Source organism: Papio anubis, chromosome 1, assembly GCF_008728515.1.
Source record: "Papio anubis isolate 15944 chromosome 1, Panubis1.0, whole genome shotgun sequence".
In the NCBI taxonomy this organism is placed as follows: domain Eukaryota; kingdom Metazoa; phylum Chordata; class Mammalia; order Primates; family Cercopithecidae; genus Papio; species Papio anubis.
The window spans coordinates 205,453,705-205,481,301 of NC_044976.1; the positions used below are offsets into that span (position 1 = coordinate 205,453,705).

The 27,597-nt window shown below is 46.5% G+C and overlaps 1 protein-coding gene across 1 annotated transcript in view; it reads right to left on the bottom strand.

Moving 5' to 3' along the window:
• Positions 1-27,597, bottom strand: part of NID1 (nidogen 1) — a 95,757-nt gene that overhangs the window by 15,034 nt on the left and 53,126 nt on the right. The window contains exons 11-13 of the mRNA XM_031659706.1: positions 24,538-24,687; positions 23,282-23,404; positions 2,587-2,814 (exon numbers count right to left, since the gene is read on the bottom strand). Coding sequence (XP_031515566.1) covers positions 2,587-2,814; positions 23,282-23,404; positions 24,538-24,687 — 501 coding nt within the window. The remainder of the gene's footprint in view (positions 1-2,586; positions 2,815-23,281; positions 23,405-24,537; positions 24,688-27,597) is intronic.

The following is a 27,597-nucleotide window of genomic DNA, read 5'->3' on the forward strand; positions in this document are numbered from 1 at the left end:
AAATGCACACACACACCCCCACACATACGCAGCATGCACACACATACACACACCCACACATCAGGTCATATCATCTTCATGGCACCACAAACTGCCACAGCCACACATTGCCCATTTTATAGCTGAAAGCACCAGAAGAAAGCCCTCAGTCAAAGGGCACTGATGAAGAAGGTAATACAAAGCGTTAAAGGTCATGTGAAAAAAAAGGCTTGGCCTCCCTCTTTTTTTTTTTTTTTTTTTTTTTTTTTGAGATGGAGTCTTGCTCTGTCACTCAGGCTGGAGTACAGTGGTGCAATCTCAGCTCAGTGCAACCTCTGCCTGCCTGATTCAAGTGATTCTTGTGCCTCAGCCTCCTGAGTAGCTGGGATTACAGCCACGCACCACCATACCCAATTAATTTTTGTGTTTTTAGTAGAGACAGGGTTTCACCATGTTAGCCAGGCTTGTCTCAAACTCCTGACCTCAAGTGATCTGCCCACCTAGGTCTCCCAAAGTGCTGGGATTACAGGTGTGAGCCACTGTGCCCGGCCGGCCTCCCTCGTAATAGAAAAGCTTGGCTACAGTATGCTCTGCTTTGGGCACTGGTACTAGAGGAGTGAAGCAAGTAAGAGCAGCACCAGCAGCACTGGCAGCACCGGCAGCACCGGCAGCACCAGTGATAGCACAACAGCAAAAACAGCATCCCTGAACTCCCTGCCCACAGGGAGCCATGCTCTAGTGCAAGCTATTGAGCTTTTTCATGCTGGAGGAGCCTATCAGAATGAGCTTGCCCCATGCAGTGCACTCTGTCCCGGTGCCACAGGGATGGACAGACTGGGGCCTGACAAGCAAGAGCATGATGTTTATGGGCTTTCAAGAACAAAATCATGGCCAGGGGCTCCTTTTCCCTCAGAGTCAGGCTTGCCTTTTCATCTGCTGACCTCAAACCCTGGCTGGCTCCTTGATTCACTTGACAAGACAATGTCCCAGGAGGGACACACAGCTGTGCTGCAGAGTAAGGAGGGCTAAGAGGGCTGATCAGGGTGTCTGGAGACCTGAGCCCTGTCCTGGCCCCGCCCACTCACTCGCTGTGTGCACAGGGCATACATCTTCCAGGGCCTGGTCTCCTGCTCTCTACAGTGAGAGCTGGACAAGGTTGTCCCCAAGGCCACTTTCTCTTGTCTGTCTTGCCTATTACACCCAATCGGTGACATAAACCAATCTGGTTGACCTCTTTCATATCTCTGAAATCCATCCGTTTCTCACCTGGATTCATCATTAGTGCAACAGCCTTCACCTCCCCCCTGCCAGGGACTGTCATGCCTGCCTCTCAGCTTCTACCCCCAGCCAGTGATACTCTAAACCTAAACCCTGCTTCACATGGGCACCTGCTCCAAACCCATCCCAGGCTCCTCGTTGCCCTCATGACCAATATGCAGGCTTAGAAACGTGGCTCACGTAGTGTTGCTTCTGGAAAGCCTCACCCATGAGCCCATCGCCCCACACAAGCCAGGATTCCTCCTCGGCTCCCTGGTCGCTGTCCACCCTCTCCTAAAGCTCATCTCCCTACACTGTTCCTGTTTATTCACCGTCCTTTCCGCTTCTTGGGCACCCAGCACCGTGACTTTCCTCTGGATATCCTAGCACCCACCACAGCACTGCCCCTCAGTGAATGTTGGCTGTGTGAATGAGTGAAGTTTCTGAGTAATTGTTTTACTGTTTATTAGCAGCTTTGGGGAAATATCTGATAGGAAATCAATCTATGATTTTTAGCTAAATTGTGAGTGGAGATTCAAAGATTTATTATATTGGTTTTTGATAATTTGTGACAATAACCAGTTTCTACATTTGCAACAGAAGCAGAATTTTAGAGCTGGGAATCACTCTCAGGGTTATTCTGCCTCATGTCTTAGGCTGAGACTGAGGACGCTGAGGCTGGGGAAGGTGTCTGTCCAGAGTCACACAGCCACCAGGCTGGGCCTCACACAGGGCCCCTGGCCCCTAGGACAGCAGCTTCCCACTGCCTCCGGTGATGGTCTTAAAATCAGCTCACGCAGAAAGCTTTGTGGCTGTTTTCTCCTTGGATTGAAAAATCAACTCAAGTAGCTAAAGGCCCTAGGGCACGATTGAAGGAGGTAAGGGTTGCAAGGGTCTGAACAGGTCCCACTGCCTAGGACACCGAGCCCTGGGGAAGACGTTCAGGTTGGTCCCCACCGTCCCTGCCATATCCCAGAGCAGGAACATTCCACCTCCAGCCTCCCTTGGCAAAGAGTTCCTCTGGGAGGCCCGGAGCACACACAGCCGCTTTGCTACCATTAAGGGTACTGCTGTGGCAGGCCCCACTGGGTATTTACACCCTACACATGTGTGTGTGTTGGATGGGGAAAGAGAAAGAAGAGGGTAAGAGGACAGAGAGTGTGAGGAGGAGAGGAAGCATGGGGAGGAGCGGGGTGAGAGGCAAGAGGGGTGCAGAGGGAGGGGGTGGGGCTGGAGCCAGTGGAACAGTTCAAGCTTTAGCGCAGCAGAAGAGCCAAGTACGTGTTCAGCAATTCCGGTCCCCGAGGTCCTTCTCAGGCACACGCCCAAGCACGGCCTGCACCCACTTACACGGGGGCGTCATCCCGGGCCTGGTCCTGGTGCCCTCCACCTCGCGGCCGTCACGATCCACGCACCAGCAGTAGCCGGTGCTGCCGTGGCACTGGGTGGGCGCGTAGTGCCCGTGCGCATCGCACTCAGGAACGAACAGCCCTGGAGGAATGGGTCGCTGTGGGTCCGCCGCCCCCGCTGCCCCGAGAATGTGTTCTCGCTCATGCTGGCACCGGGTTTTCTCCACCTCTATCAGAGAAACAGACAGGAAAGCTGTCAGGTGCGTCATCCGTCAGTGCTCCCTGGCGGGGCTGCAGGAGTCCCCGCAGCTCGCTCAGAACCACGAGGGCTGCCTGTGTATCACTGGGTTTTGTTTCATCAGTTTTTCAAAATGCAAAAACATCTTTTTTTTTTTTTTTTTTTTTTTTTTTGAGACGGAGTCTCGCTCTGTCGCCCGGGCTGGAGTGCAGTGGCCGGATCTCAGCTCACTGCAAGCTCCGCCTCCCAGGTTCACGCCATTCTCCTGCCTCAGCCTCCCGAGTAGCTGGGACTACAGGCGCCCGCCACCTCGCCCGGCTAGTTTTTTGTATTTTTTAGTAGAGACGGGTTTCACCATGTTAGCCAGGATGGTCTCGATCTCCTGACCTCGTGATCCGCCCGTCTCAGCCTCCCAAAGTGCTGGGATTACAGGCTTGAGCCACCGCGCCCAGCAAAAACATCATTATTATTGAATAGGTTTAACTGTCAACAAAATTATATTTACATCTCCTTCTTACTCCTAGGTAGTTCCTTTTAAAACATTTTTTTTTAATTGAGGCAAAAAGAATTGAAGCAAATTGATAGAACATAAAGTGAACCTTTTTTAGTTTTTTTGAGATAGAGTTTCTCTCCTGTTACCCAGGCTGGAGTGCAGGGGCACAGATCTCTGCTCACTCAAACCTCCACCTCCTGGGTTCAAGTGATTATCCTGCCTCAGCTTCCTGAGGAGCTGGGATTACAGGCGCCTGCCACCACGCCCAGCTAATTTTGTATTATTAGTAGAGACAGGGTTTCACCATGTTGCCAGGCTGGTCTTGAACTCCTGGCCTCAGGTGATCCACCTGCCTCGGCCTCCCAAAGTGCTGGGATTACAGGCATGAGCCACAGCACCCTGCTGAGTAAACCATTTTTAAGTAAACAATTCAATGGTATTTAGTGCATTCACCATGCTGAGTAACCACCAACCTCCACCTAGTTCTGAAACATTTTCATCACCCCAAAAGGAAGCTGATATGCATTAAGCAGTTATCCCCGTTTCCCCCTTCTTCCCAGCCCCTGGCAACCATCAATCTACAGTCTGTCTCTGCACATTTACCTATCCTGGGTATTTCGTATACACAAAATCATACAATATGTGACATTTGTGTCTGGCGTCTTTCACTTAGCAGAATGTTCTCAAGCTTTATCCAAGTGGTAGCATGTATTAGAACCTGCTTCATATTCATGGCTGAATAATATTGTATTGTAGGGACAGATCATATTTTGCTTACCCAGTGATGAACATCACTGGGTTTTATTTTAAGAAATTTTTTTGTTCTGTTTTTTCTAAATGTGTCATTTTTCTCATCTCACGTTTCTTTTTTTTTTTTTTTTTTTGAGATGGAGTCTCACTCTGTTGCCCAGGCTGGAGTGCAGTGGCGTGATCTCGACTCACTGCAACCTATGCCTCCCAGGTTCAAGCGATTGCCCTGCCCTAGGCTCCTGCATAGCTGGGACTACAGGCAAGTGCCACCACATCTGGCTGATTTTTATATTTTTAGTAGAGACGGGGTTTCACCATGTTAGCCATGCTGGCATCTCAAGCTTCGTGATAACCGACAAGTCAAGGCCAAAGATTTCAGGGACCAGATACCACCAAGTGCGTTTACCAACACTTGTATGTTTTCCTTTATTTATGTCCTGCTTTTTGGCATGAAAATTGACCTCTAAACTGTACAACTCAGATCTTAAGACAGGGAAATACAGTGAACACTCCATATCCATGGGTTCCACATTTGTAGATTCAACCAACCACAGATCGAAAATATTTGGAAAAATAAAAAGGATGGTTGCATTTGTACTGAACATGAACAGATTTCTTTTTTTGTCATCATTTCCTAAACAATACAATATAACAACTTCTTACATGGCATTTACATTGTATTAGGAATTATAAATAATCTAGAGATGATTTAAAGTATATGGGAGGGTGTGCATAGGTTATATGCAAATACTGTACCATTTTATATCAGGGACTTGAGTACCTGTGGATTTGTATCTTCAGGAACCAATGCCCCGTGGATACTGAGGGACAGCTGTACTTCTGAAGCTGTGGAATTGCTAATAAGCAGCTGTGGCCTGGAATAAACAACTTCCAAGTCATAGTGTGCTCCACACTGGTTAGAGTTCAGTCACCAGTCCAGAGTTGTAACCTCTGCAGTATTGACCACACAAAGCAACGTCCAGACACTGGCAGGAGGTACCCATTCTCCACATCACTGACTGCTAAGAGCTATACTTCATCCATGTCTTGTTGCCTCTCCCAGGCCTTTCCACGTGATATTCTTTTTGTGACTCTCCTTCTCCCTGTCTGGTTAATCCTTCAGAAATCAGCTTAGGCACTTAACTCCCTTCAGGAAGCCTGTTCAACTCCCCAAGGCTGAGTCCAATCCCCTCTATGACCTCCCAGGGTGATCTGGGCTTGCCCACACCATACCTGTATCTCACTGACTCTAAGGAGCTGTTCCTTGTCTATCTCCCTGACAAAAATCATCTAGTCGGTCAGGCACAGTGGCTCACACCTGTAATTCTAGCACTTTGGGAGACCAAGGAGAGAGGACCACTTGAGCCCAGGAGTTCAAGACTAGCCTGGGCAACACAGCAAGACCCATCTCTACAAAAAATAAAAAACTTATCTGGGTGTGGTGGCATGCACCTGTGGTCCCAGCTACCTGGGAGGGTGAGGCAGGAGGATCTGTAGAGCCCAGGAGTTTGAGGCTGCAATGAGCCATGTTCATGCCACTACACTCCAGCCTGGGTGACAGAGCAAGACCCTGTCCCCCAAAAAAACAAAAACCCAAAAAACCAAGAAGTACCTACTTGACTGTGCTGAGGGAATGCACACAGGAATAACCCATAGCGCCTGCCTTCAAGGAGCTCACAGTCTGGAGGGAAGTCAACAACTGAACACACATTTGCAATTCAGTGAGTGGCTGCCTTGACAGAGGAGACCAGGAGACAGCAGATACACAGAAGAGATCGTTCACAAGGCATGGAGAGCCAAGGAATGCCCAGGTGCTTTTTCTTTAAATATATAATTTGTATTTCTCCTTTTAATTCTGTCCATTTTCACTCCACGGTTTTTTTGTTTTGTTTTGTTTTGTTTTTGTTTGTTTGTTTTTTCTTTTTTGAGACAGGATTTCACTCTGTCACCCAGGCTGGAGTGTGGTAGTGTAATCTCAGCTTATTGCAACCTTCACCTCCCAGGCTCAAGCAATCCTCCCACCTCAGCCTCCCAAGTAGGTGGAACTAGAGGCATGTATCACCACATTTGGCTAATTTTTTGTAATTTTAGTAGAGATGGGGTCTCACTAGGTTGCCCAGACTGGTCTCGAACTACTGAGCTCAAGTGATCCACCCATCTTGACCTCCCAAAGTGCTGGGATTACAGGTGTGAGCCACCACACCTGGCCACTTTATGTATTTTTTTAAGTGCCAGGGTCTTGCTATGTTGCCCAGGCTGGCCTCCAATTCCTGGATTCAAGTCATCTTCCTGTCTCAGTCTTCTGTGCTTTTTTTTTTTTTGAGATGGAGTTTTGCTCTTGTTGCCCAAGCTACAGTGTAGTGGCACGATCTCAGCTCACTGCAACCTCTGCTTCCTGGGTTCAAGCAATTCTCCTACCTCAGCCTCCTGAGTAGCTGAGATTACAGATGCTTGCCACCATGCCCAGCTAATTTTGTATTTTTAGTAGAGATGGGGTTTCACCGTGTTGGTCAGGCTGGTCTTGAACTCCTGACCTCAGATGATCTGCCCGCCTCAGCCTCCCAAAGTGCTGGGACTACAGGCGTTAGCCACCATGCCTAGCCTCCTCTGTGCTTTTTTTGATGAGTAGAAGATAGTGGTTGAGTAGGTCTAGGGTAGGGCTCAACTGACTTTTCCTGTTAAGAGGAAGAATAAATATTTTTGGCTTTGTGGGCCATTAGGTCTCTGTCACAACTATGCAACTCTGTGGTTGTAGCATGAAAGCAATCATGTCTCATACATCAATGAATGAGTGTGGCTTTCCAATAAAACTTTATTTACAAAACAAACAGTGGGCCAGATTTGGCCTATGGGGACTGTAGTTGCCAACCCCTGCTCTAGGGCATTACTAGTTATGTTAAGGGGAAATATGTACTTATTTGTATATATGTTTATGTATGTGTGCATTAATTAATATATGCTAAAATGTTAATAATAAAAACATGCTGTAATCACATAGACTAGAATATTATATATTTCTCAGAATTTTGCACCTGGGAATGTTTTTGATTCTCAGTTCCATTACTTTCTTTTTTTTTTAAGTTACAGTCTCGCTCTGTCTTGTGCAGGCTGGAGTGAAATGCTCACTGCAACCTCTGCCTCCTGGGCTCAAGAGATTCTCCTGTTTCAGTCTCCCGAATAACTGAGACTACAGGTGCCCGCCACCACATCCGGCTAATTTTGTATTTTTCTGGTAGAGACGGGGTCTCACTATGTTGGCCAGGCTGGTCTAGAACTCCTGACCTCAGGTGATCCACCCGCCTCGGCCTCCCAAAGTGCTGGGATTACAGGTATGAGCCACCACACCTGGCCTGAGTTCCATGACTTCTGGTGTCACCTTGCACGTGTCAATGATACAGATTAAGCTGTGCTTCCTGCAGCTGGGGAACAGGGATGGCAGTAATAACAGATCTCACAGGACTGTTTGAGGAGTCAGTGGGAGGTGACAAGACAGGTGCACAGAGATATTTCGAGCTCTGCACCCAGATGTTCATTTGCGACTGGATCCCCGAAAGGCAGACACGGTGACATTCCACAAGTGTGTTGCCAGCGAATGTTTGAAGGACCTTTGTCTGTGTTGCCAGTTCTCATGTTGGCTTGCTTATTGTGGTTGCTCCCATGGTGACAAGCAGTTAGCATGCCAGGAAAGTATTTGTTGAACCCGGCAAGAGAAAACCATGCAAGCTTTTCTTTTGTCTCAGAGGCTAATTAATATAAAAAACAAAACAAAACATTTGATGTAGGAAGCACCAAACAAAGATAGAAGCAAGCCATCTGGTTGGAATAAAACATGTCTGGCCAGGCATGGTAGCTCACGCCTGCAGTCCCAGCACTTTGGGAGGCTAAGGCAGGTGGATCACCTGAGGTCAGGAGTTTGAGACCAGCCTGGCCAACATGGAGAAACCCCTTCTGTACTAAAAATACAAAAATTAGCTGGGTGTGGTGGTGGCCGCCTGTAATCCCAGCTACTCCAGAGGCTGAGGCTGGAGAATCACTTGAACTCGGGAGGCAGAGGTTGCAGTGACCCGAGATCTTGCCATTGTACTCTAGCCCGGGTGACAAGAGCAAAACTCTGTCTCAAAAAAAAAAAAAAAAAAGACTTCTGGTTCTGTTCACTCTTGAACGTAAAAGGTGTTTACTTGCACAAAATTTTATGTTGGCATAGGGTTTTAGAGATTTCATATAAGCTGTTTCCATTCACAGATATATTTCATCTGATTCTCATAGTAATCCTACGTGATAAGCAACTGCAGTTTTTACACCAAATGAGAAAACTGAAACTCAGAGAAGTTGAGACTCCTTCAGGCCACAGCACTGGTTGGTGGCTCAGTTCTAACGAGAACCTAGGTCTCTGGGTTTCTGGTCTAGCCCCCGCCATTCTGGTCTGGCATCTGGCGTCCACATTGCCAGTGCTCAGGACAGCTCCCACACACTGAACCTGTTACAAGAACAACGATGTACACACATTACCTTAGCACATTCACCAAAATTATCCATGTAGCCACAGACCCATTTTCCTACCAATCACATCTGCATATGGTGGTGCTTTTCCAGTTGGAAAACAAAACTGGTATTCCGTATGCTGTCAACCAAACAAACCTTTTCAGGCAGTAAGGGTTGTTCCACTTTATGTGGCCGACAGAGTTGTGCTAACTAAGTATTTGGCCAGCATACAAAATCTCAAGGGATCTAGAATTTACAGTGGAACTTCGAAGTACTGTATCTTGAACTTGTAAAAAGGAGGGGGAACCTCGACTGTACTCAGGAAACAGAATCTCAAGTGTGTTTATAAAAAGCTGTGATCTCGGTGGACTTCCTGGGCCAGCAGACAGTGGGAGCAGCCCAGGGCCTCTAGGGAGAGCCCCCTGCTGAGTCTCTCGGGGCGGGGGGGGGGGGGGGGTCCCATGGGAAACTTTCCATGAAAGGCCTGGTGGTTGGGGTGGGGGTAGTGGGGATGCTAAAGACGCATTTCCTGAGTTTGTTTCTGGTTGATAAATTGATGACTCAGACAAGCTGCTTCTTACTCATCTAGTTCGAGCTGCTACGGAAGAAAGCATTCAAGACCTGATACTTATCTGCGGAATGGCAGGAAGTCTGGGGTGACTTTTCTCAAGGTGGGGGGACAAAGAGAATGAGAGGAAAATGAAATAGAGTGTAAACCAAAAATAAAATTCCAAGTCCCCCAACCATCTGAATGGACCCCTCCTCTCAGTCAAGGGCATCCCAAAGTAAACCTATGAAACTACTTCAGGCCATGAGAGGAGGGGGAGGGTTGGCCATGTCTCATTACCATTAATGTCAACATGGACCTTAAGACTGAAAGAACAGGCCAGATGCAGTGGCTCTCGCCTGTAATCCCAGCACTTTGGGAGGCCAAGGCAGGTGGATCACTTGAGGTCAGGACTTCGAGACCAGCCTGGCCAACATGGTGAGACCCCATCTCTACTAAAAATACAAAAATTAGCTGGGCATGGTGATGGGCGCCTGTAATCCTAGCTACTTGGGAGGCTGCGGCACGAGAATCGCTTGAACCCAGGGGGTGGAGTTTGCAGTGAGTGGAGATTGCGCCACTGCACTCTAGCCTGGGCGACAGAGCAAGACTCTGTCTCAATAAAAAATAATAATAATAATAAAAATCCTGACAGAACAGATTCTTTAAGTCTGATAAGAAACATCTACAATCTGTTCTGCCTGAAGCCAGCTACCTGGAGGCTTCATCTGCATGATTAAACCTTGGTCTCCACAAGCCCTTATCGTAACCCAGACATTCCTTTCTATTGGTTCCAGGTTTTTAGATAACAACTCAACCAATTGCCAATCAGGAAATCTTTGAATCTGCCTATGACCTGGAAGCTCTCCACCCTATGCTCGGCTCCCAGTTGTCCCACCTTTCTGGACCAAACCAACATACATCTTACCTGTATTGATTGATGTCTTATGTCTCCCTAAGATCTATAAAACCAAGCTGTAGCCTGACCACCTTGGGCACGTGACATCAGGACCTCCTGAGGCTGTGTCACAGGCATGTCCTAAACTTGGGCAAAATAAATTGTTAAATTGATTGAAATCTGTCTCAGATACTTTTTGGTTTACAAGGAGAACTAAGAAGAAGGTACATTCTTGACTTTGGATTTGCATTCCATTCCCTTGCTTGATTAAATTGATTTCTCTGTGTTCATTCAAATAAATGACCATTGTAGCTGCTCATCGACTCAATAGGGTGGAGGGAGGGGAGGTGCTCACAGATGTCAAGACTCTCTGGGAAGAGATGACATGTAACCACGGGAGAACCCATGGGCTACTGAGAATGGAACTTGTTCAGGAAGGCGCTGTTTATTCAGCATCTTCCTGCACAGAGTCTGTGCCCCGCTGCAGGGACAGCTACTCCCAGGGCCTGCACAGACTCTGAGCATGCACTTCGGGGACACACATCTCTGGACAAGGTCACTCGGGTGCAGTGAACCGTCCCTGGTCTCTGCTGGCTTTGAGATTTTTTTTTTTTAAGACAGAATCTCACTGTCGCCCAGCCTGGAGTGAAGTGGTGCAATCTTGGCTCACTGCAACCTCCACCTCCCGGGTTCAAGCAATTCTCCTGCCTCAGCCTCCCAAGTAGCTGGGATTACAGGCGCCTGCCACTGTGCCCAGCTAATTTTCTGTATTTTTAGTAAAGATGGGGTTTCACCATGTTTACCAGGCTGGTCTCAAACTCCTGACCTCGTGATTCGCCCACCTTGGCCTCCCAAAGTGCTGGGATTACAGGCATGAGCCACCGCGCCCAGCCTGGCTTTGAGATTTTGCTGGCTTACAGCCCCATCTCATTTGTTGCCAAATAGACACTTGTTAGTCCAAGCAAGAGTGCCAAATTTCCAAGAATGGGAATTTACAAGTCAAGGGGGCAATGTCCATCTGACATGGTCTTCATCCTCATGTTCCTAGGGCTACTAAGAACCACACTACTAGTAACAGTGATAGCAATAACAATAATGGTGATGACCGCCTTCTTTACTTATGAACTCTCTTCATGTCCCTTCTCAACATTTACCCCCATTCTCACAGGGCTGAAGAGGAAGACGAATGGCCAGGGGGGCACTGAACTCACAGTTAGGAAAAGGCAAACAAAGAAGGGAAAACAGAAAGGTCGTAAACCAGCACCAGAAGAGAACTCGCACTGCTCCTCTGTGTGCAGTCTCTTCTGTCGTGATGTGAAACTGCATTGTTGAGTTTTGTCACACCTGTTTCCTGGAGTAGCTCTTGGCTCCCGGCTGCCTCCCTCTCCCGAAATTCTACCACTGCAGGCTTTTAAAATCACAGTAGTTATCATATGCTTCAGGTCAAGAGTCCCATGGACATGTGAAGCACTTACTCACTAGTGTTATAAGCATTTAGTGAAAGCTGCCATCAGCCAGGTGCCCTGCAAGGGCTACATAGGAGAGTCCTTGACTGTACAGGCTAGGGCGAAAGATGAGGGCCCTGGTCAGTGGCACAGTGCGAGAAGTGGCTGGCCGTGGTCTGGACAGGCTGCTATGGGACAGAGAGGAAGAGCAACACACCTGCCTTGGTCAAGGGCTTGGCTGATATTAAAGATGATAGATCAGGCTGGGCGCAGTGGTTCATGCCTGTAATCCCAGCACTCTGGGAAGCTGAGGCAGGCAGATCACCTGAGGCAGGGCATTCGAGAACAGCCTGGCTAACATGGTGAGACCCTGTATCTACTAAAAATACAAAAATCAGCTGGGCGCAGTGGCATGTGCCTGTAATCCCAGCTACTTGGGAGGCTGAGGCGGGAGGATCACTTGAACCCGGCAGGCGGAGGTTGCAGTGAGCTGAGATCGCGCCACTGCACTCCAGTCTGAGCAACAGAGCGAGGCTCTAAAAAAACAAACAAACAAAAAAACAAGGCAATACATCTGCAGTGTCTCCAACACACCCAGTCACAGCAGCCTACGCACAGTGGTTGAACAGACTTAAGGCAAGAGCTTTGTAGCCTGAGAGTGCAGAGGGATAGGAAGTCAAGAAATTCCAGGCATTGGTGAGGATGGTTGACTTCATGCTCCCTGGGGTTAGGTTAGAGAGGACTTCAAGAAAAAGAACGGATGGAGGAACCACAGGCTCAACGATGGCTCCGTGGATTTGGAAATGAGGCCATGTGAGACTCACAAGGGAAGGAGGTGGTGGTCAGACGCGGCCACAGGCATCAAGACCGGGAGCTTTTCAAGCCTTTGGGTGGCCTGGTTTGGAACCTCCTCAACCTCAACTCCCCCATTTGCCTGACTGCCCCTCCTCCTCATTATTCCTCCCTGCCTCCTATTCAAATCTCACCCGCCGAAAAGGCTGAGTGGGAATCCTCCCTCTCTCACTTTCTGCAGCTTTTCTAGCCCACCTGCATCTCTGCTTCCCACTGCTAGTTATCACTCCTAGTGATAACTACTAGTTATTCACTACTAATTTCAAGTATTCCCTTTTCCTGCCCAGTTACGGTGCAGGTTCGTCCAGGGTGGAGACATTTTACTGTTCACGAGTCAAGTGCAGTGACAAGCACACAAGAGATGCTTAAGAAACATTTAACTATTGGTCTTGACTATGCTGCTAGTTAGTTGGATGCCTTGGACAAATTATCTAGCCTCTCTAACCCACATATCTTCATGCATTCGATGGGGCTAATCGTACCAGCAGTGATATGCACCAGCCGGAAATGCAGAAAAGCCCAAGGTGTGTTGTCCTGGATACCAAACGAAGAAAGTGTTTCAGGAAGGAGGGTGAGACCAACTGTGCCAAGCGCTATCAAGAAATGAGGCCTCAGGCCAGACACGAAGGCTCACGCCTGTAATCCCAGAACTTTGGGAGGCAGAGGCGGGCAGATCACTTGAGGCCAGGATTTCGAGACCAGCCTGGCCAACATGGTGAAACCCCACCTCTACTAAAGATACAAAAATTAGCCTGGCATGGTGGCAAGCACCTGTAATCCCAGCTACTCAGGAGGCTGAGGCAGGAGGATTGCTTGAACCTGGGAGGTAGAGGCTGCAGTGAGCTGAGATGGCGCCACTGCACTCCAGCCTGGGCAACACAGTGAGATCCTGTCTCAAAAAACAACAACGACAAAAATAGCCAAGTGTGGTGGTACACACGTGTAATCCCAGCCACTCAGGAGACTGAGGCACAAGAATCCAGGAGGCAGATGTTGCAGTGAGCAGAGATCGCACCACTGCACTCCATCCTGAATGACAGAGTGAGATTCTGTCCCAAAAAAAAAAAGAAAGAAAGAAAAAGAAAAAAGAAAAAGAAATGAGGCCTCAGATCTAACAGAGGGAGGGTTGTTGCTGACTTTTACGAGAGCAGTCTGGGTGCTGTGGTGGGGAAGGAAGCCGACTGCAGCGGTAAGAGAGGGAACGAGAGACTCTGGAAGAATGCGGGAATCTACTGTTTACAGTCCAGTTCCAGATGGATTAACTAGATAACAAAATCCATAGCCCATGGGTGACATTTGCAAAGCAACAGAGTGATAAGGAATGGTGAAGGGACACATCACCAACCGTTATCTTTGTGTGGAAGACAGCAGAGGAAAGCGGCAAGCATCTCACGGTGTGGGAACAGGCAAGCCCCAGCACTAACAGGCACTCTAGAAGGCACTGCAGGCCAATGTAAAAACAGCAGCAAAACTGGGAGGGTTTTTCTTACTTTAAGTTAAAGACCAGGCCAGGTGTAGTGGTTCGCCCCTGCAATCCCAGCACTTTGGGAGGCCAAGGCCGGTGGATCACAAAGTCAGGAGATCCAGACCATCCTGGCTAACACGGTGAAACCTTGTCTCTACTAAAAATACAAAAAATTAGCTGGGCATGGTGGTGGGCACCTGTAGTCCCAGCTACATGGGAGACTGAGGCCAGGAGAATGGCTTGAACCTAGGAGGTGGAGCTTGCAGTGGGCCGAGATCATGCCATTGCACTCCAGCCTTGGTGACAGGGCAAGACTCTGTCTCAAAAAAAAAAAAAGGTAAAGACTAAAGGTGCTGGAAGAGCTAGGCCCTAGGAAATTGACCGGGCTGTCAGGGCATCACGCTGGGAAGACAGTGCTGAGAGTGGGATCAAACATAAGAAGAATGGAGCCGGGCATGGTGGCTCACGCCTGTAATCCCAGCACTTTGGGAGGCTGAGGTGGGCAAATCAGTGAGATTGGGAGTTTGAGACCAGCCTGGCCAACACAGTGAAACCCCATGTCTATGAAAAATACAAAATTGTGGTTCACGCCTGTAATCCCAGCACTTTGGGAGGCTGAGGCGGGCGGATCACAAGGTCAGGAGATCGAGACCACGGTGAAACCCTGTCTCTATTAAAAATACAAAAAACTAGCCGGGCGCGGTGGCGGACGCTTGTAGTCCCAGCTACTCAGGAGGCTGAGGCAGGAGAATGGCGTGAACCCATGAGGCGGAGGTTGCAGTAAGCTAAGATCATGCCACTGCACTCCAGCCTGGGGGACAGAGCAAGACTCCAACTCAAAAAAAAAAAAAAATACAAAATTAGCTGGGCGTGGTGGCGTGCGCCTATAGTCTCAGCTACTCGGGAGGCTGAGGCAGGAGAATTGTTTGAACCTGGGAGGCGGAGGTTGCAGTGAGCCAAGATTGCACCACTGCATTCCAGCCTGGGTGACAGAGACAGACTCCATCTCAAAAAAACAAAAAACAAACAAACAAACAAACAAACGTAAGCAGAGACCAGGGAAGAGAAGGCCCAGACATAGGCGGGGGATGGGGAGAGAGCTGGGAAATCTCAAAAGCAAATTGTAATGCTTTTGGAAAGCATAAACAACACACGATCATAATTTTGTAAGATACAATTCTCAAGATATTTGAACCAATTGTCTGTTTTTTCTGATTGCAAAATGATTCATATGCCATACACTTTGACATAAAATCTCATTTACTAAAAAGATTTCTTCTAATTTACCTTACATTTTGCTATTTTTAAAACAATACTGAGCAAAAATTATGTGCTATATAAGTATTAGCTATTATTACTTTAGTATTATTCCTTCCACTAGATAAAAATTTCACTTTTTGAAACTATTGTTTGATGTTGGAGATATCTATTCATATTATTTTAGGGAGGCATTCTTTAAGGAAGACACGTCAGAAAGGAAAAGTGGTAAAGAAACAGCTTACCTGAATTTTAAAATGAACAAAAATCCATAAACATCAACTAACTTCCGTACCGAGCACAGTAGCTAATTATCCAGCCTGCGTTTTCTAATAGTAATAACATCATCGTAAGTGTACACAGTGCCCTCACTGGCCAAAGTTCTTTAACTAAAGTAACAGGAACCACTCTCACTTAACCTAAACCCAAAGGAGGAATTTATTATGAAAATATAGTTATGTCATGTGAATCAAAAAAGAGACTGGAACCAGAAATAAACAACTGTCAGGAACCAAGAGCTCCTCTCTCCTTGTCACTCACTTGCTTTACGTTTCTCTTGGGAGACTGACTGTCCTCTGCTTCTCCACCCATATGCTGAATAGAGTTACCTCTCAGCTCCCAAATTACAAATACAGTTTTAGTTGTTATTTTGTTGCAATGAATAGAATTAGACTATCACCATTTTGCTCCCCCCATTAGAAATGAGTGGAGCCAGGAAATGAGCATGAATTTCAACTAATAAATGAGAAAGTAATGATGAAATGTGAATATCACCATTTGTCACTCCCTAGAAATTAATGGATCTAGGCAGTAATCATCAATAGCTCCTAACATCACAAAAAGTGAGACAAGCAGACATGCACTCCTGATGAAAGATCACACCACCACCTTGCCAAAAGGAGTGAACCTAAGTCTGATCAAGCCCTGAAAATATGCAGGCAATTTAGAGGACAAAGGAGCTTGTTGTGCTGTACAATGAGTGTGCAATCAGCAAGATCCAGACTGTGGGAAACTACAGATCAAAAGGCATGGGTTCTTCAACAGACCAAATGCAAGGAAAAGAAAGGGATGGCGAAGAAAACTACAGATAGAAAAATGAGCAGCACTAAACCTACAACGTCTAGGAATACACTCAAGTGAGATAAAACTATTAGAAATGCAAGGAAGAGATTACTACAAATGTCAGGTTAGTGGTTGCTTTTGAGGAGAGAGAGGAGGCTATGATCGGGGCAGGTGGGGCTTCTGGGGCTGCTGGTAAAGCTCTATTTCAAGATCTGAGTGGTAGTGACAATCAGACTCACCTTAGAGTAACTCCTTGAACTACCTGTTGCTTTCTTCGACTTTCTGCATCTGTTTTATTTTTACAATATAAAGATAGGACAAAAATGGAAGATGAGAGAGGAGGAAGTAGAGGCAGCAATTCCAGACGACCTTGATGAGGAGTTAAACTACAAAGGGAAGAGGGAGAGGGGATGGCAGTGAGAGACGGATGCAGGGTTGAGGGAAAGCTTCATTTTGTTTATTATTTTTAAATTTTTTTGGAGAAAGGGCCTAGCTCTGTCACCCCAGGCTGGAGTGCAGGGGCACGATCATAGCTCACTGCAGCCTTGAACTCCCAGGCTCAAGTGAGGCTCTTGCCTCAGCCTCGTGAACAGCTGGAACTACAGGTGTGTGCTAATTTCTAAATGCCATGCCTAGCTAATTTTTAATTTTGTGTAACAATTAGCTAATACTGTGCCCAGCTAAGTTTTAAATTTTTTGATAGAGATGGGTTCTTGCTATGTTGTCCAGGGTGTTCTTAAACTCCTGGCCTCAAGCCATAGGATTACAGGCATGAGCCACCACATCTGTCCATTTTTATTTGTCTTTTAGGTGAGAACGATCACAACTTCTTCATAGGCTGACTGGAATTACCCAGTAGAGACAGGAAGAATGCCCATCCAGGGTCGGGGAGCCAACAGCAGGAATGGCAATTTCATCTCAAACAACAATCAGCACATTAAACTAATGTTGATTTGGAAATGTATGATTTATAACTGTTTTATTTAATTTGCAAATCTGTTTTGACCTTATAGTTAGGAAAAAAGTTGATACCTAGATTTATCTATAATAAAAGTAATGTAAGCCAACAGTGGAGGCCTTAGGAATTGTTTTCATTTAAAATGGATAAGGTTTGGATTTTTGTCCCCTCTACATCTCATGTTCAATTGTAATCCCTAACATTGGAGGTGGGGCCTGGTAGAATATGATTGCATTGCAGGGCCTGGTGAAATATGATTGGATCATGGGGGTGGTTTTTTCATGAATGGTTTAGCACCATTCCATTGGTGCCATCCTCAGCATAGTGAGTAAGTTCCCATAAGATCTGGCTGTTGAAAAGTGTGTAGTACCTCCCCCTTCACTTGCTCCTGCTCCTGCCACGTGAGACACCTGCTCCCTCTTCACCTTCTGCCATGATTGTAAGCTTCCTGAGGCCTCCCAGGAAGCCGGTGCAGGCTCTGCTTCCTGTACAGCCTGCAGAACTGTGAGCCAATTAAACCTCATTTCTTTATAAATTACCCAGCCTCAGGTATTTCTTTATAGCAACTCGAGAACAGACTAACACAAAGATACGTATATGTATATAAAGAATTTGGCTGGGCACAGTGGCTCACGCCTATAATCCCATCACTTTGGGAGGCCAAAGTGGTAGGATCACTTGAGGCCAGGAGTTCAAGAGCAGCCTGGGCATAGTGAGACCCTGTGTCTAGAAAAAATAAAAAGTTAGCTGGGCATGGTGGTGCACACCTGTAGTTCCAGATACTCAGGAGGCTGAGGTGGGAGGATCACTTGAGCCCAGGAGGTCAAGGCTGTAGTGAGCTATGACTGCACTGCACCTGGGTGACAGAGCAAGGTCCTGTCTCTTAAAAAAAAATAAGATTCAAGAACCCTTTTTCTGTAAACTAAGAAATTATTCAGGCCTCATGTTCCTTATTTGTAAAACAAATAGGATAAATGACACATTTTCTAATGTCCCTTCCAGCTCTAATTAGGAAATTCTAGTTTTTTCACACTGGGTTTGCTTGAAACATGTGTAAACTATAATATAAACAACAGAAGCCACATTACGTTGTTCCTCAGCTTTCTGTCCTTTGAGCTGTATCATCCTGCATGTTTTCATCTTTCCTTGTAGCCCTGCTTCCTGAAATCTCATTTTCTTCCTGCCTCAGATGTGTGGCGCCAGATCTAGATGCAGAATGCTGGTGCTAAGGGTATAGCAAAGTGACCCAACATCTCCAGGCTTGGTATTTGCCCTTAAGGACCAGGTTTTACATTTCTAGCCCAAGACATTGTATGCCTTTCTTTGATCCTCTAATAAACTCCCTTATGTTACAAAAACCTAGCCAGTTACATTCTCTCAGATGTTGTCCAGGCAAGGTCAGGGTCAGTGGCTACGGTGGCCGACCTCCAAGATGGCCCTCATTCTCCCCACTGCCTGGTCTTCCATACTTGGGCAGACCCCTGTCACACTGCAAGAGGGATGGCCCGAGACTGATGGTATCAACAAAAGCGATACTTGTCACTTCCAAGATCTGTTTATAAAAGACTGTGGCTTCCATCTTGGTCAGTCTCTCTTTTTCTCTCTCTCTCTCTCTCCTTTGACTTGCTCTGGAGGGAGCCAGCTGCTAGGTCTTGAAGACACTTAGCCATCCCTGTAGAAAGACCCATGTTGCGAGGAACCGAGGCCTGCCGACAACCACGCGGGTCCTTCAGCGGGGTTCCTTCTTTGCCGTCACAGAAGACCACAGCCCCGACTGATGTCTCAGCAACAACCTCATGAGAGTCCCTGGGTCCAGGGACCACCCAGGAAAGCTGTTCCTGAACTCCTGACCCACAGAAACTGTGAGAAAATAAATGTTTATTGTTTTAAGTGGCTAGCTTTGGGGATGATTTGTTATGCAACAATAGAGAACTAATATGGTGACTTTCTAACTTTCTAACCATGATCCACAGAAAGAAATACATTTTACTCAGCATCCCAGTACACCAGCCCATGCACACTTAGACACGCATACACATGTGCACGCACACACACGCACATATGCTGGCATGCACTACCCATGCACATACACAAATATACATACAAGCATTGCTTCATGGAGCAATACTTATTGCTACTACATGTATTCTCAATCTGATATTTTCTAGATTATTGTTTGCTATTTCAACATTCCATTTAAAAGAAAGTGAGAACAGCAAGCCACTAAACTAACTTTACAATCCATACACAGGATGTGGAGCAGCGTGCAGGAGACAAAGAGGAACAAATCACCATTTCTTGTAGTTTGTCTGTTATCAGTTGACGTTACAGTAGCCATGATCTTAACTGGCTTACCTTCAAAGCCAGTTTAGTTTTCTTTTGGAAACTAGCCCCTTCTGTATACAGTAAGTACCAAATAAGTGCTGTATGATCCCTGTCCTTCACTATGATAGGCACCAGGAGACCCAATGACACTATGCATTATTTTTCTCCCTGTAATGTTTCATAAAGTATTTATTTATTTATTTATTATTTAGAGATGGAGTCTTTCTCTGTCACCCATGCTGGAGTGCACTGGTGCAATCTTGGCTTACTGCGTCCTCCACCTCCTATGCTCAAGTTATTCGCCTGCCTCAACCTCCTGATTAGCTAGGATTACAGGCACGTGCCACCACACCCAGCTAACTTTTTTTTTTTTTTTTTTGAGAAGGAGTTTCACTCTTGTTGCCCAGGCTGGAGTGCAATGGTGTGATCTCAACTCACCGCAACCTCTGCCACCCGGGTTCAGGTGATTCTCCTGCCTCAGGCTCCCGAGTAGCTGGGATTACAGGCATGCACCACCAGGCCTGACTAATTTTGTATTTTCAGTAGAGACGGGGTTTCTCCGTGTTGGTCAGGCTGGTCTTGAACTGTCAACCTCAGGTGATCCGCCCGCCTTGGCCTCCCAAAATGCTAGGATTACAGGCATGAGCCACCACACCTGGCCTAATTTTTGTATTTTTAATAGAGACGGGGTTTCACCATGTTGGCCAGGGTGGTCTTGAACTCCTGACCTCAGGTGATCCACCCTCCTTGGTCTCCCAAAGTGCTGGGATTACAGGCATGAGCCACTGTGTCTGGCCTTCATAAAGTATTTTAGTCATATGTAATTTAGAATAATATGATGAAAATATCTGTATTCATATTCTGACTGAAAAATAAAACTTTAGAAACACAAATGCAGCTCTTGTGCTGCGGTCTGAATGTTTATGTTCCCGCCCACATTCATATACTGAAATCCTAACTCCCAAGGTGATGGCATTGGGGGTGAGGCCACCAGGAGGTGACTAGGTCATGACAGGGGGGCCCTCATGAATGGCCTTAGTGGTGCCCTTATAATAGCGTCCCCAAAGAGACCCCTTGCCCTTTCTACCATATAAGGACATTGCAGAAAGATGTCTGGCTGTCTGTGAACTAGGAAGTGGGCCTTCGCCAGACACACAACTTGTCAGCACATCAATCTCGGACTTTCCGGCCTTCAGAACTATGAGAAACAAGTTTCTGCTGTTTATAAACCCCCAGTCTACAGTATTTTGCCAGAGCAGCCCCAAACAGACTAAGACATACCATGTATCCCTCCCCAATCCCAATTCCCTCTCTCCCATTATAGAGGTAACATCTATCCCGAACTTTTCATTTCTCATTCACTGTGCATGTTGTAGCTTTCTTATGTATGTACATAACATAACACATGTAGGTATATTTTCACATAGGCTTATGTTTTATACACATGGGGCCATGCTATACATATCCTTTTATAAATTCTTTTGCTCGACATTATGTTTTTGAGACTTACCCCTGAACTCTAGTTCATTCATTTTAACTGCTATATGTTATTTCATTGTATGGATTATACCAAAAGTCATCTGTTTGTTCCTCTTGTTTGCAGTCATTTAGATTTTCTTCTATTACAAACAATACTCAATGAACACTCTTACACATTTCTAATGCACACTCTCTCCAGTATATAACCAAATGTTAAACTTCTTAAGGGAACAAGATCCAATATATAAACGATCCTGGCAAGCAGCCCTTATTGATTTTATCTTTGTCCCATCTTTAGATCCCAGCCTACACGTCTGGATCTGTTTCTGTTTAGTCAACAGAGTTTTCAAGAGGGGACAAAAAGTCAGGTTAAAAAAACAAAAAAACAAAATTGGAAACATCTGCTTCTCTTTAAACTGGAGATGTGAAGCAAGCCTAAGGAAATAATGAATATTAGTCACTTTTTTTTTTTTGAGACGGAGTCTTGCTCTGTCACCCAGGCTGGGGTGCAGTGGCGTGATCTTGGCTCACTGCAAGCTCCGCCTCCCGGGTTCACGCCATTCTCCTGCCTCAGCCTCCTGAGTAGCTGGGACTACAGGCGCCCACTACCACGCATGGCTAATTTTTTTTGTGTTTTAGTAGAGTTTAGTAGAGTTTAGGGTTTCCGTGTTAGCCAGGATGGTCTCAATCTCCTGACCTCGTGATCCGCCCGTCTTGGCCTCCCAAAGTGCTGGGATTATAGGTGTGAGCCACCGCGCTTGGCCAATGAATATTAGTCATTTTTAATAGTGGCTGGAATGTCTTGACTCAAATGATTATACACTCTTCTCTATGTAACCCGCCCATTAAAATCTATGAGTGGTGGTATTTGTTCCCATAATTTCAGGAACAAAAGGTTGCCTTGCCTGGGTTTATTGAAGCCAGGAGTCAGCAAACTTTTTCTGTCAAGAGCCCACATAGTAGGCTATTTATACTTTTTTTTTTTTTTTTTTTTGAGACAGGATCTCACTCTGTCACCCAGGCTGGGGTGTAGTGTGATCTTGGCTCACTGCAGCCTCAATCTCCCTGGCTCCGTTTTCCCACCTCAGCCCCCCGAGAAGCCAGGACTATAGGTGTGCCACACCACACCCAGCTAATTTTTGTATTTTTTGTAGAAACAGGGTCTCGCTATGTTGCCCAGCATGGTCTCTCAAACTCCTGGACTCAAGTAATCTGTCCACCTCGATCTCCCAAAATGCTAGGATTATAGGTGAGAGCCATGGCACCCGGCCTATTTATGCTTTTTAGACTTTGCAGAGCTTACAGTCTCTGTCACAACTACTGAACTCGGCCTTTGTAACATGAAAGCAGCCATAGACTATACATAAGCATGGATGTGTTCCAATAAAACTTTATTTACAAAAACAGCCAGCCAGATTTGGCCCATGGGCCATAGTTTGCTAACCCCCATTTTAAGCAGAAAAAAATAATTTAGACTAACAATTTGTGCTACTATACATTAAAATGTAAATCTTAATCTGATATTTTCTCTTTTTTGATAGACAGCTACTCTAAAAACTAGTCTTACTGAGAGTGAAGATAAACAAAGATTTCCAAATGCTTTTGGAGGAGTGGAGCTGGTTCGTTCACTTATTTCTTCAACAGCTATAAACAGCTGTGAGCCCCACCATATACCAAATACTCCATTGGGTGCTGGAAACATACAAAAAAATAAAGTGTAGCTGCACCACCCTCAATGCGCTCACAGGTCTTCAATGCACTCACAGACTAGTGAAGGGGATGGTTATTTAAATGGTTTTTAACTGCTTAAAAAGCGATGAGATGAACATGTTTACTTATCTCTAATTGAAAACATTTATAGTGGCATGAATGTATCTGACCAACAACATCAGCAGTAATTAAAAATCAATAACACAATTGGTTAACTCCAGTCTAAGGTGTCAAATACATTCTTTTTTCTTTTTTTTTTTTTTCTTTTTTTTTTTTTGAGGCAGTCTCACTCTGTCACCCAGGATGGACTACAGTGGCTCAATTGCAGCTCACTGCAACCTCTGCCTCCCAGGTCCAAGCGATTCTCATGCCTCAGCCTCCGGAGTAGCTGGGATTACAGGCACGTGCCTCCACGCCTGACTGATTTTTGTAATTTTAGTTGAGAGAGGGTTTTGCCATGTTGGCCAGGCTGATCTCGAACTCCTGACCTCAAGTGATCCACCCACCTTGGCCTCCTAAAGTACTGGGATTACAGGCAATGTTCCCATCTGATGTTCTACCATTTCAAAGAATGCTCTGTGTTGCAGTCCATGCTCTGATCTCCCACCTCAACAACTCTTAGAACTCTCCATGGAGCCTCCTACTTTCCCACCTCACCTTCTCTCCCAGGGCCATGAGCTCTGGATTTATGGATAGGGCAATGGGCTGCCAACTCCAGATGTCCCACAACCTTACCTCCGGGCACGCAGCGGAAGCCGTCTCCCTGATAACCGGGTTTGCACTGGCACGTGAAAGAGCCTGGAGTGTTGTAGCAGAAGGCGTCAGGGTGACATCGGCTTGGCTGGCATTCATCCACATCTGTAAAACAGCCACCAGGCCCAGGGACAATGAGATTTCTTCTGGAATTCGGAGTTTACACAATAATTTAAGCCACTTACTCAAATCTATGGGAACCTGCTTCTGATCTGGGAAGAGTATTTCAAAACTCACTAAACATTAACTATCAAGTCACTGACTCCCCAATTTCTATCTGTTGCACTTACAAATGTGTTTCACTTTGGCAACAAAGGTGGAGGTTGCAGTGAGCTGAGATCGCGCCACCGCACTCCAGTTTGGGCAACAAGAGCAAAACTCCATCTCAAAAAAAAAAAAAGAAAGAAAGAAAGAAAGAAAGAAAGAAAAGAATGCTTGTATCAACCTTACAACGGGGAAAAGATAGGATCTATTTGCATTATAAAATTATCCCTCCTGTCATAAATGAGAGCTTCAAAACTGTCTGAGTGTTGACCAACAGATTATTAACTACTTGAGAGAAAGTGAGAAAACACCCACATGTTCAGTAATAAAGAGAAAGTATCTCAGAAACTCTATCTTAGTTGGGACTTTTTAGAAATACTCTATGGTATAATATCAAGTGATTGTGCAAACCAAGAGATTCAGGATACTCTATTCATGGGTTATCTTACCTAAAATTACCTGTAAGAGCACCCTGGCAGCCAAGAAGCTCAAGTCTGAAGGAATTACATTGAGTCATTTACTCTTTGACCTGCAGTCATTTATTCAATCAGATAACTTTGCTTTTTTGAAGGAGAAGGTTAGAACAAGCCAGTTGAATGACTATATATTAATACATCTTATTAAATAAATGGATGGACTTTAAGCTCCATGCATGTCCTCCAGGTAAAAGGAGAGTTTGTCTCTTCATGAAAGACAGAAAATATCCCCAGTTCCGAGCAGAGAGCAGGTGTCTAATTGTCACCTGAATGAACTAGTCACCTAGAACAAAACAGTCACCAATGACAACAGCCCCCGAAAGAAAATGCATAGTTCAAACTACTAGAGAGATATGAAAAGCAACTCATTAACTCAATGGAGATGACAGAAGAACTCTTTCTTTTATTTGGGAGTGAGTTGGTGATTGGCACATGCCAGGTACCACCTAGGAAACTTCCTCAGGTTACACACAGGGGAAAATCAGAGCAACCACGTACCTTGGCAGGCTTGGCCATCCCCAGAAAAGCCTGGCAAACAGGAACAGGTGTAGGAGGACCCTCCTGTGTAGATACACCGGGCCCGCTGGGGTATGTCGCAGTTATGCAGGCCAGTTGCACAGTAGTTGATGGGGCGCTGGTCCACGACAGCTTCAGAACAAAAGGTTGATGCACAGTCTTAGGAAGAAAGTCATCTGAGCAGGCCACGTGCCCCTCCCAGCTCTATAAAGAGGGACCATGCCTGGACCCTAGACCCCTAGGCATGTCCACAGCTTCATCCCCACCCCACTCCTCACTGGGCTGGTACCACTGCCTTCACTGTTTCCTCCCACCTGGGTTCTGCCTCTGATGGGTCTTGACTGACTAACACCGTGGTTGGTCATTCCGCCTGGCTTGACCTCAGTTTCACTCTGTGGGTCTGTCTCAGGCCACTCTCCAAACCAGATCCCCATCACGGGTCCCCAGGACCCAACTTTCCCTTCATCTGGATATGGGGGTGGGACATCTGCTGATTCCACGCTTCTGATGGCAACTCTGTCGAGACCACTTGGAGGGAAGGAGCTGAGACTTTCACGTGGTATCTTCAGCCTTGGCCCACCCTGGACAGGTGGAACATTCACTACAAATGCCCAAGTCAGTCACCCACTTGCCACCAAGGAAGGACAAATAAATGTTTCCAAGCCAAGGAGATGGGTATGGTTATGGTTAGAAGACTATGAGCCTTTGGAGTAGGCAGCCTTGGTATATATCAGGTACCATGGGTCAACCACACGTCCTTAGACAAATTGTGTAATTCTCAGAGGTTTATGTTCTTCCCCCTACTCCCAACTCTCTCTCGCTCTCTCTCTTTCTCTCCGTCTCTCTCTCTCTCTCTCTTTCTCTGTCTGTCTGCACTTAAGGCAGGACAAACTGAAATCAGTCTTAGGAAGACTCATGAAGGAGAAACATGAGTCCTCCTTCATCTGGGATAATCCAGCTACCCAAGACCTGCTGGGAGGGAAAGATGTGTGTTCTGACATTGGGAGGATGGGGCTTTGTCCTGGCTCTGAATGCTTTTAGAAAATCAGAAGCAAAATGCAATGGTGCCTTAGGAACCCCAGAGTAACTGAACCAGCCGTTGAAAATCACCCTGTAGACCTCAACACTTGCCTTCCACCTTGAGGTAGCAGCACAAGATGGGGCATTGTCACCTAGCCTCTGTGACACTCATCTACTCCTCAGCCCTCCTTCCATGAGTTCTATCATCAGGACTCTTAAGAGAATCACAGTCCCATCTACGGGCCTCTCTGTGCTTGGCATACTGGAAGTTAACTGCTGCAGCTTTTTGCCTAAGCCTGGCCCTGTTCTTGCCTCGAGAGAAGAGCTGATGCATGCCATCGTGCCCTGCACCAAGATGCCCAGGGCAGGTGAAGTAGGACCTCAAGTTCACCACACTCTATATGCCAGCCCAGTGTCACAGGGCTATATCCATTGAGAGGGGTGTCTACGTCTTCACATCAAGGTGACTTACAGGCAAGCTGAGGCCCATCTTTCCTTCACAAAAACATGTTTTGCACATTTCAATTAACCGCAAAGTTGGTACCCGGGGGCAAAGAGAGTCATGAGTTTACAGAAAATGCCAAAGATGGAAGTCCACAAACATCCCTTCCCCGATAATGGATACCAATCCTCATGAAAAGATAACTCCCCTTGGCCAGCCCACAACCCTGCCTGAGCCGCCAGCCCCTCACAGTTGGCAGAGCACACCTTGCCCTGTCTATTTCTTCACCTTGCCCCTTTCTGACCTGCAGGGTAACCTTCCCAGTGCTGGCTTCCAACCTACAACACTGTTTTAACAAGGAATTCTAAGAGAGATAGAATGACCACTCAATTACTCAGTCACAAGCCAGAGTTATTTCTTTGAATGCATGTAGGCAGACTTGGTTCTACAGTGAGCCTTCTCTCTGCACAGTGAGTCTCAAAGGAGCCAATTAAAAGGGGTGAAGATGTTCTCCCTCAAATATATAGGCCGGGCATGGTGACTCACACCTGTAATCCCAGCACTTTGGGAGGCTGAGGCAGGCAGATCACCTGAGGTCAGGAGTTTGAGACCAGCCTGGCCAACATGGTGAAACCCCGTCTCTACTAAAAATACAAAATTAGCTGGGCATGGTAGTGCATGCCTGTAATTCCAGCTACTCGAGAGGCTGAGGCAGGAGAATTGCTTGAACCCTGGAGGCAGAGGTTGCAGTGAGCGAAGATCGCGCCATTGCACTCCAGCCTGGGTGACAAGAGCAAAACTCCATCTCAAAAAAAAAAAAAAAAAAGGAGGCTAGAGATCAGGGGAGAGGATGAGAGCCTGCCCACAGCTGGCCTGTGTCCTCCTTGACAGCTCTGGAGGCACCTCCAAGAGCTCCATGGGTCACAGGAAACCAATGATCCGGTCTAATCACCTCATTTTACAGACGAGGAACTGAGCCCCAGAGAGGGTGCCTTCCTCAGAAGTAAATGTCTGAAGCAGACATTTGCCCAGCACCTGTCTTGCACCCCACCCTGCCCCTTCAGTGAGTGTGGACATCAGGAATGACTGGATCCAGAAACCTAGGTCACCATGCTTCACACAGGTGTCCCAGGATAGATCTCAGTTACTGTGCACATCATTACGCAAGGGATAAAGTATCCACTGCCCAAGCTTGAGCTGAAGTGTAATGTAAATGGTATGGTCATTAAAACTAAACTTTTGAATCTCCTTAGCCTCAAGCAGCAGAGAAAGAAATCATGCCAAATACACAGAAACTGATGTTCTTTACTGAGGAAAAAAAAAAGCAGCAGCAGTAACTTTAGCAGAGTGAAAATCTCAACTGTGCAGAGGGGACTGGCCTCCCTGAGCTCACAGATGTTTGGGTCACACTCAAAATATGAGAACTGCCTGTTCCCTCCCACCCTCAAGACACCACCTCACCCCAGGACCTTGGCAGCCTTACCCAAGCTTTGAGACAGAGCAAAAAGAAAATATTCTAGGGTTTGGTGAACAGTGAGGGAAAGGCAAGAAGATGGTTTGCTGACATGGTACAGGAGGAA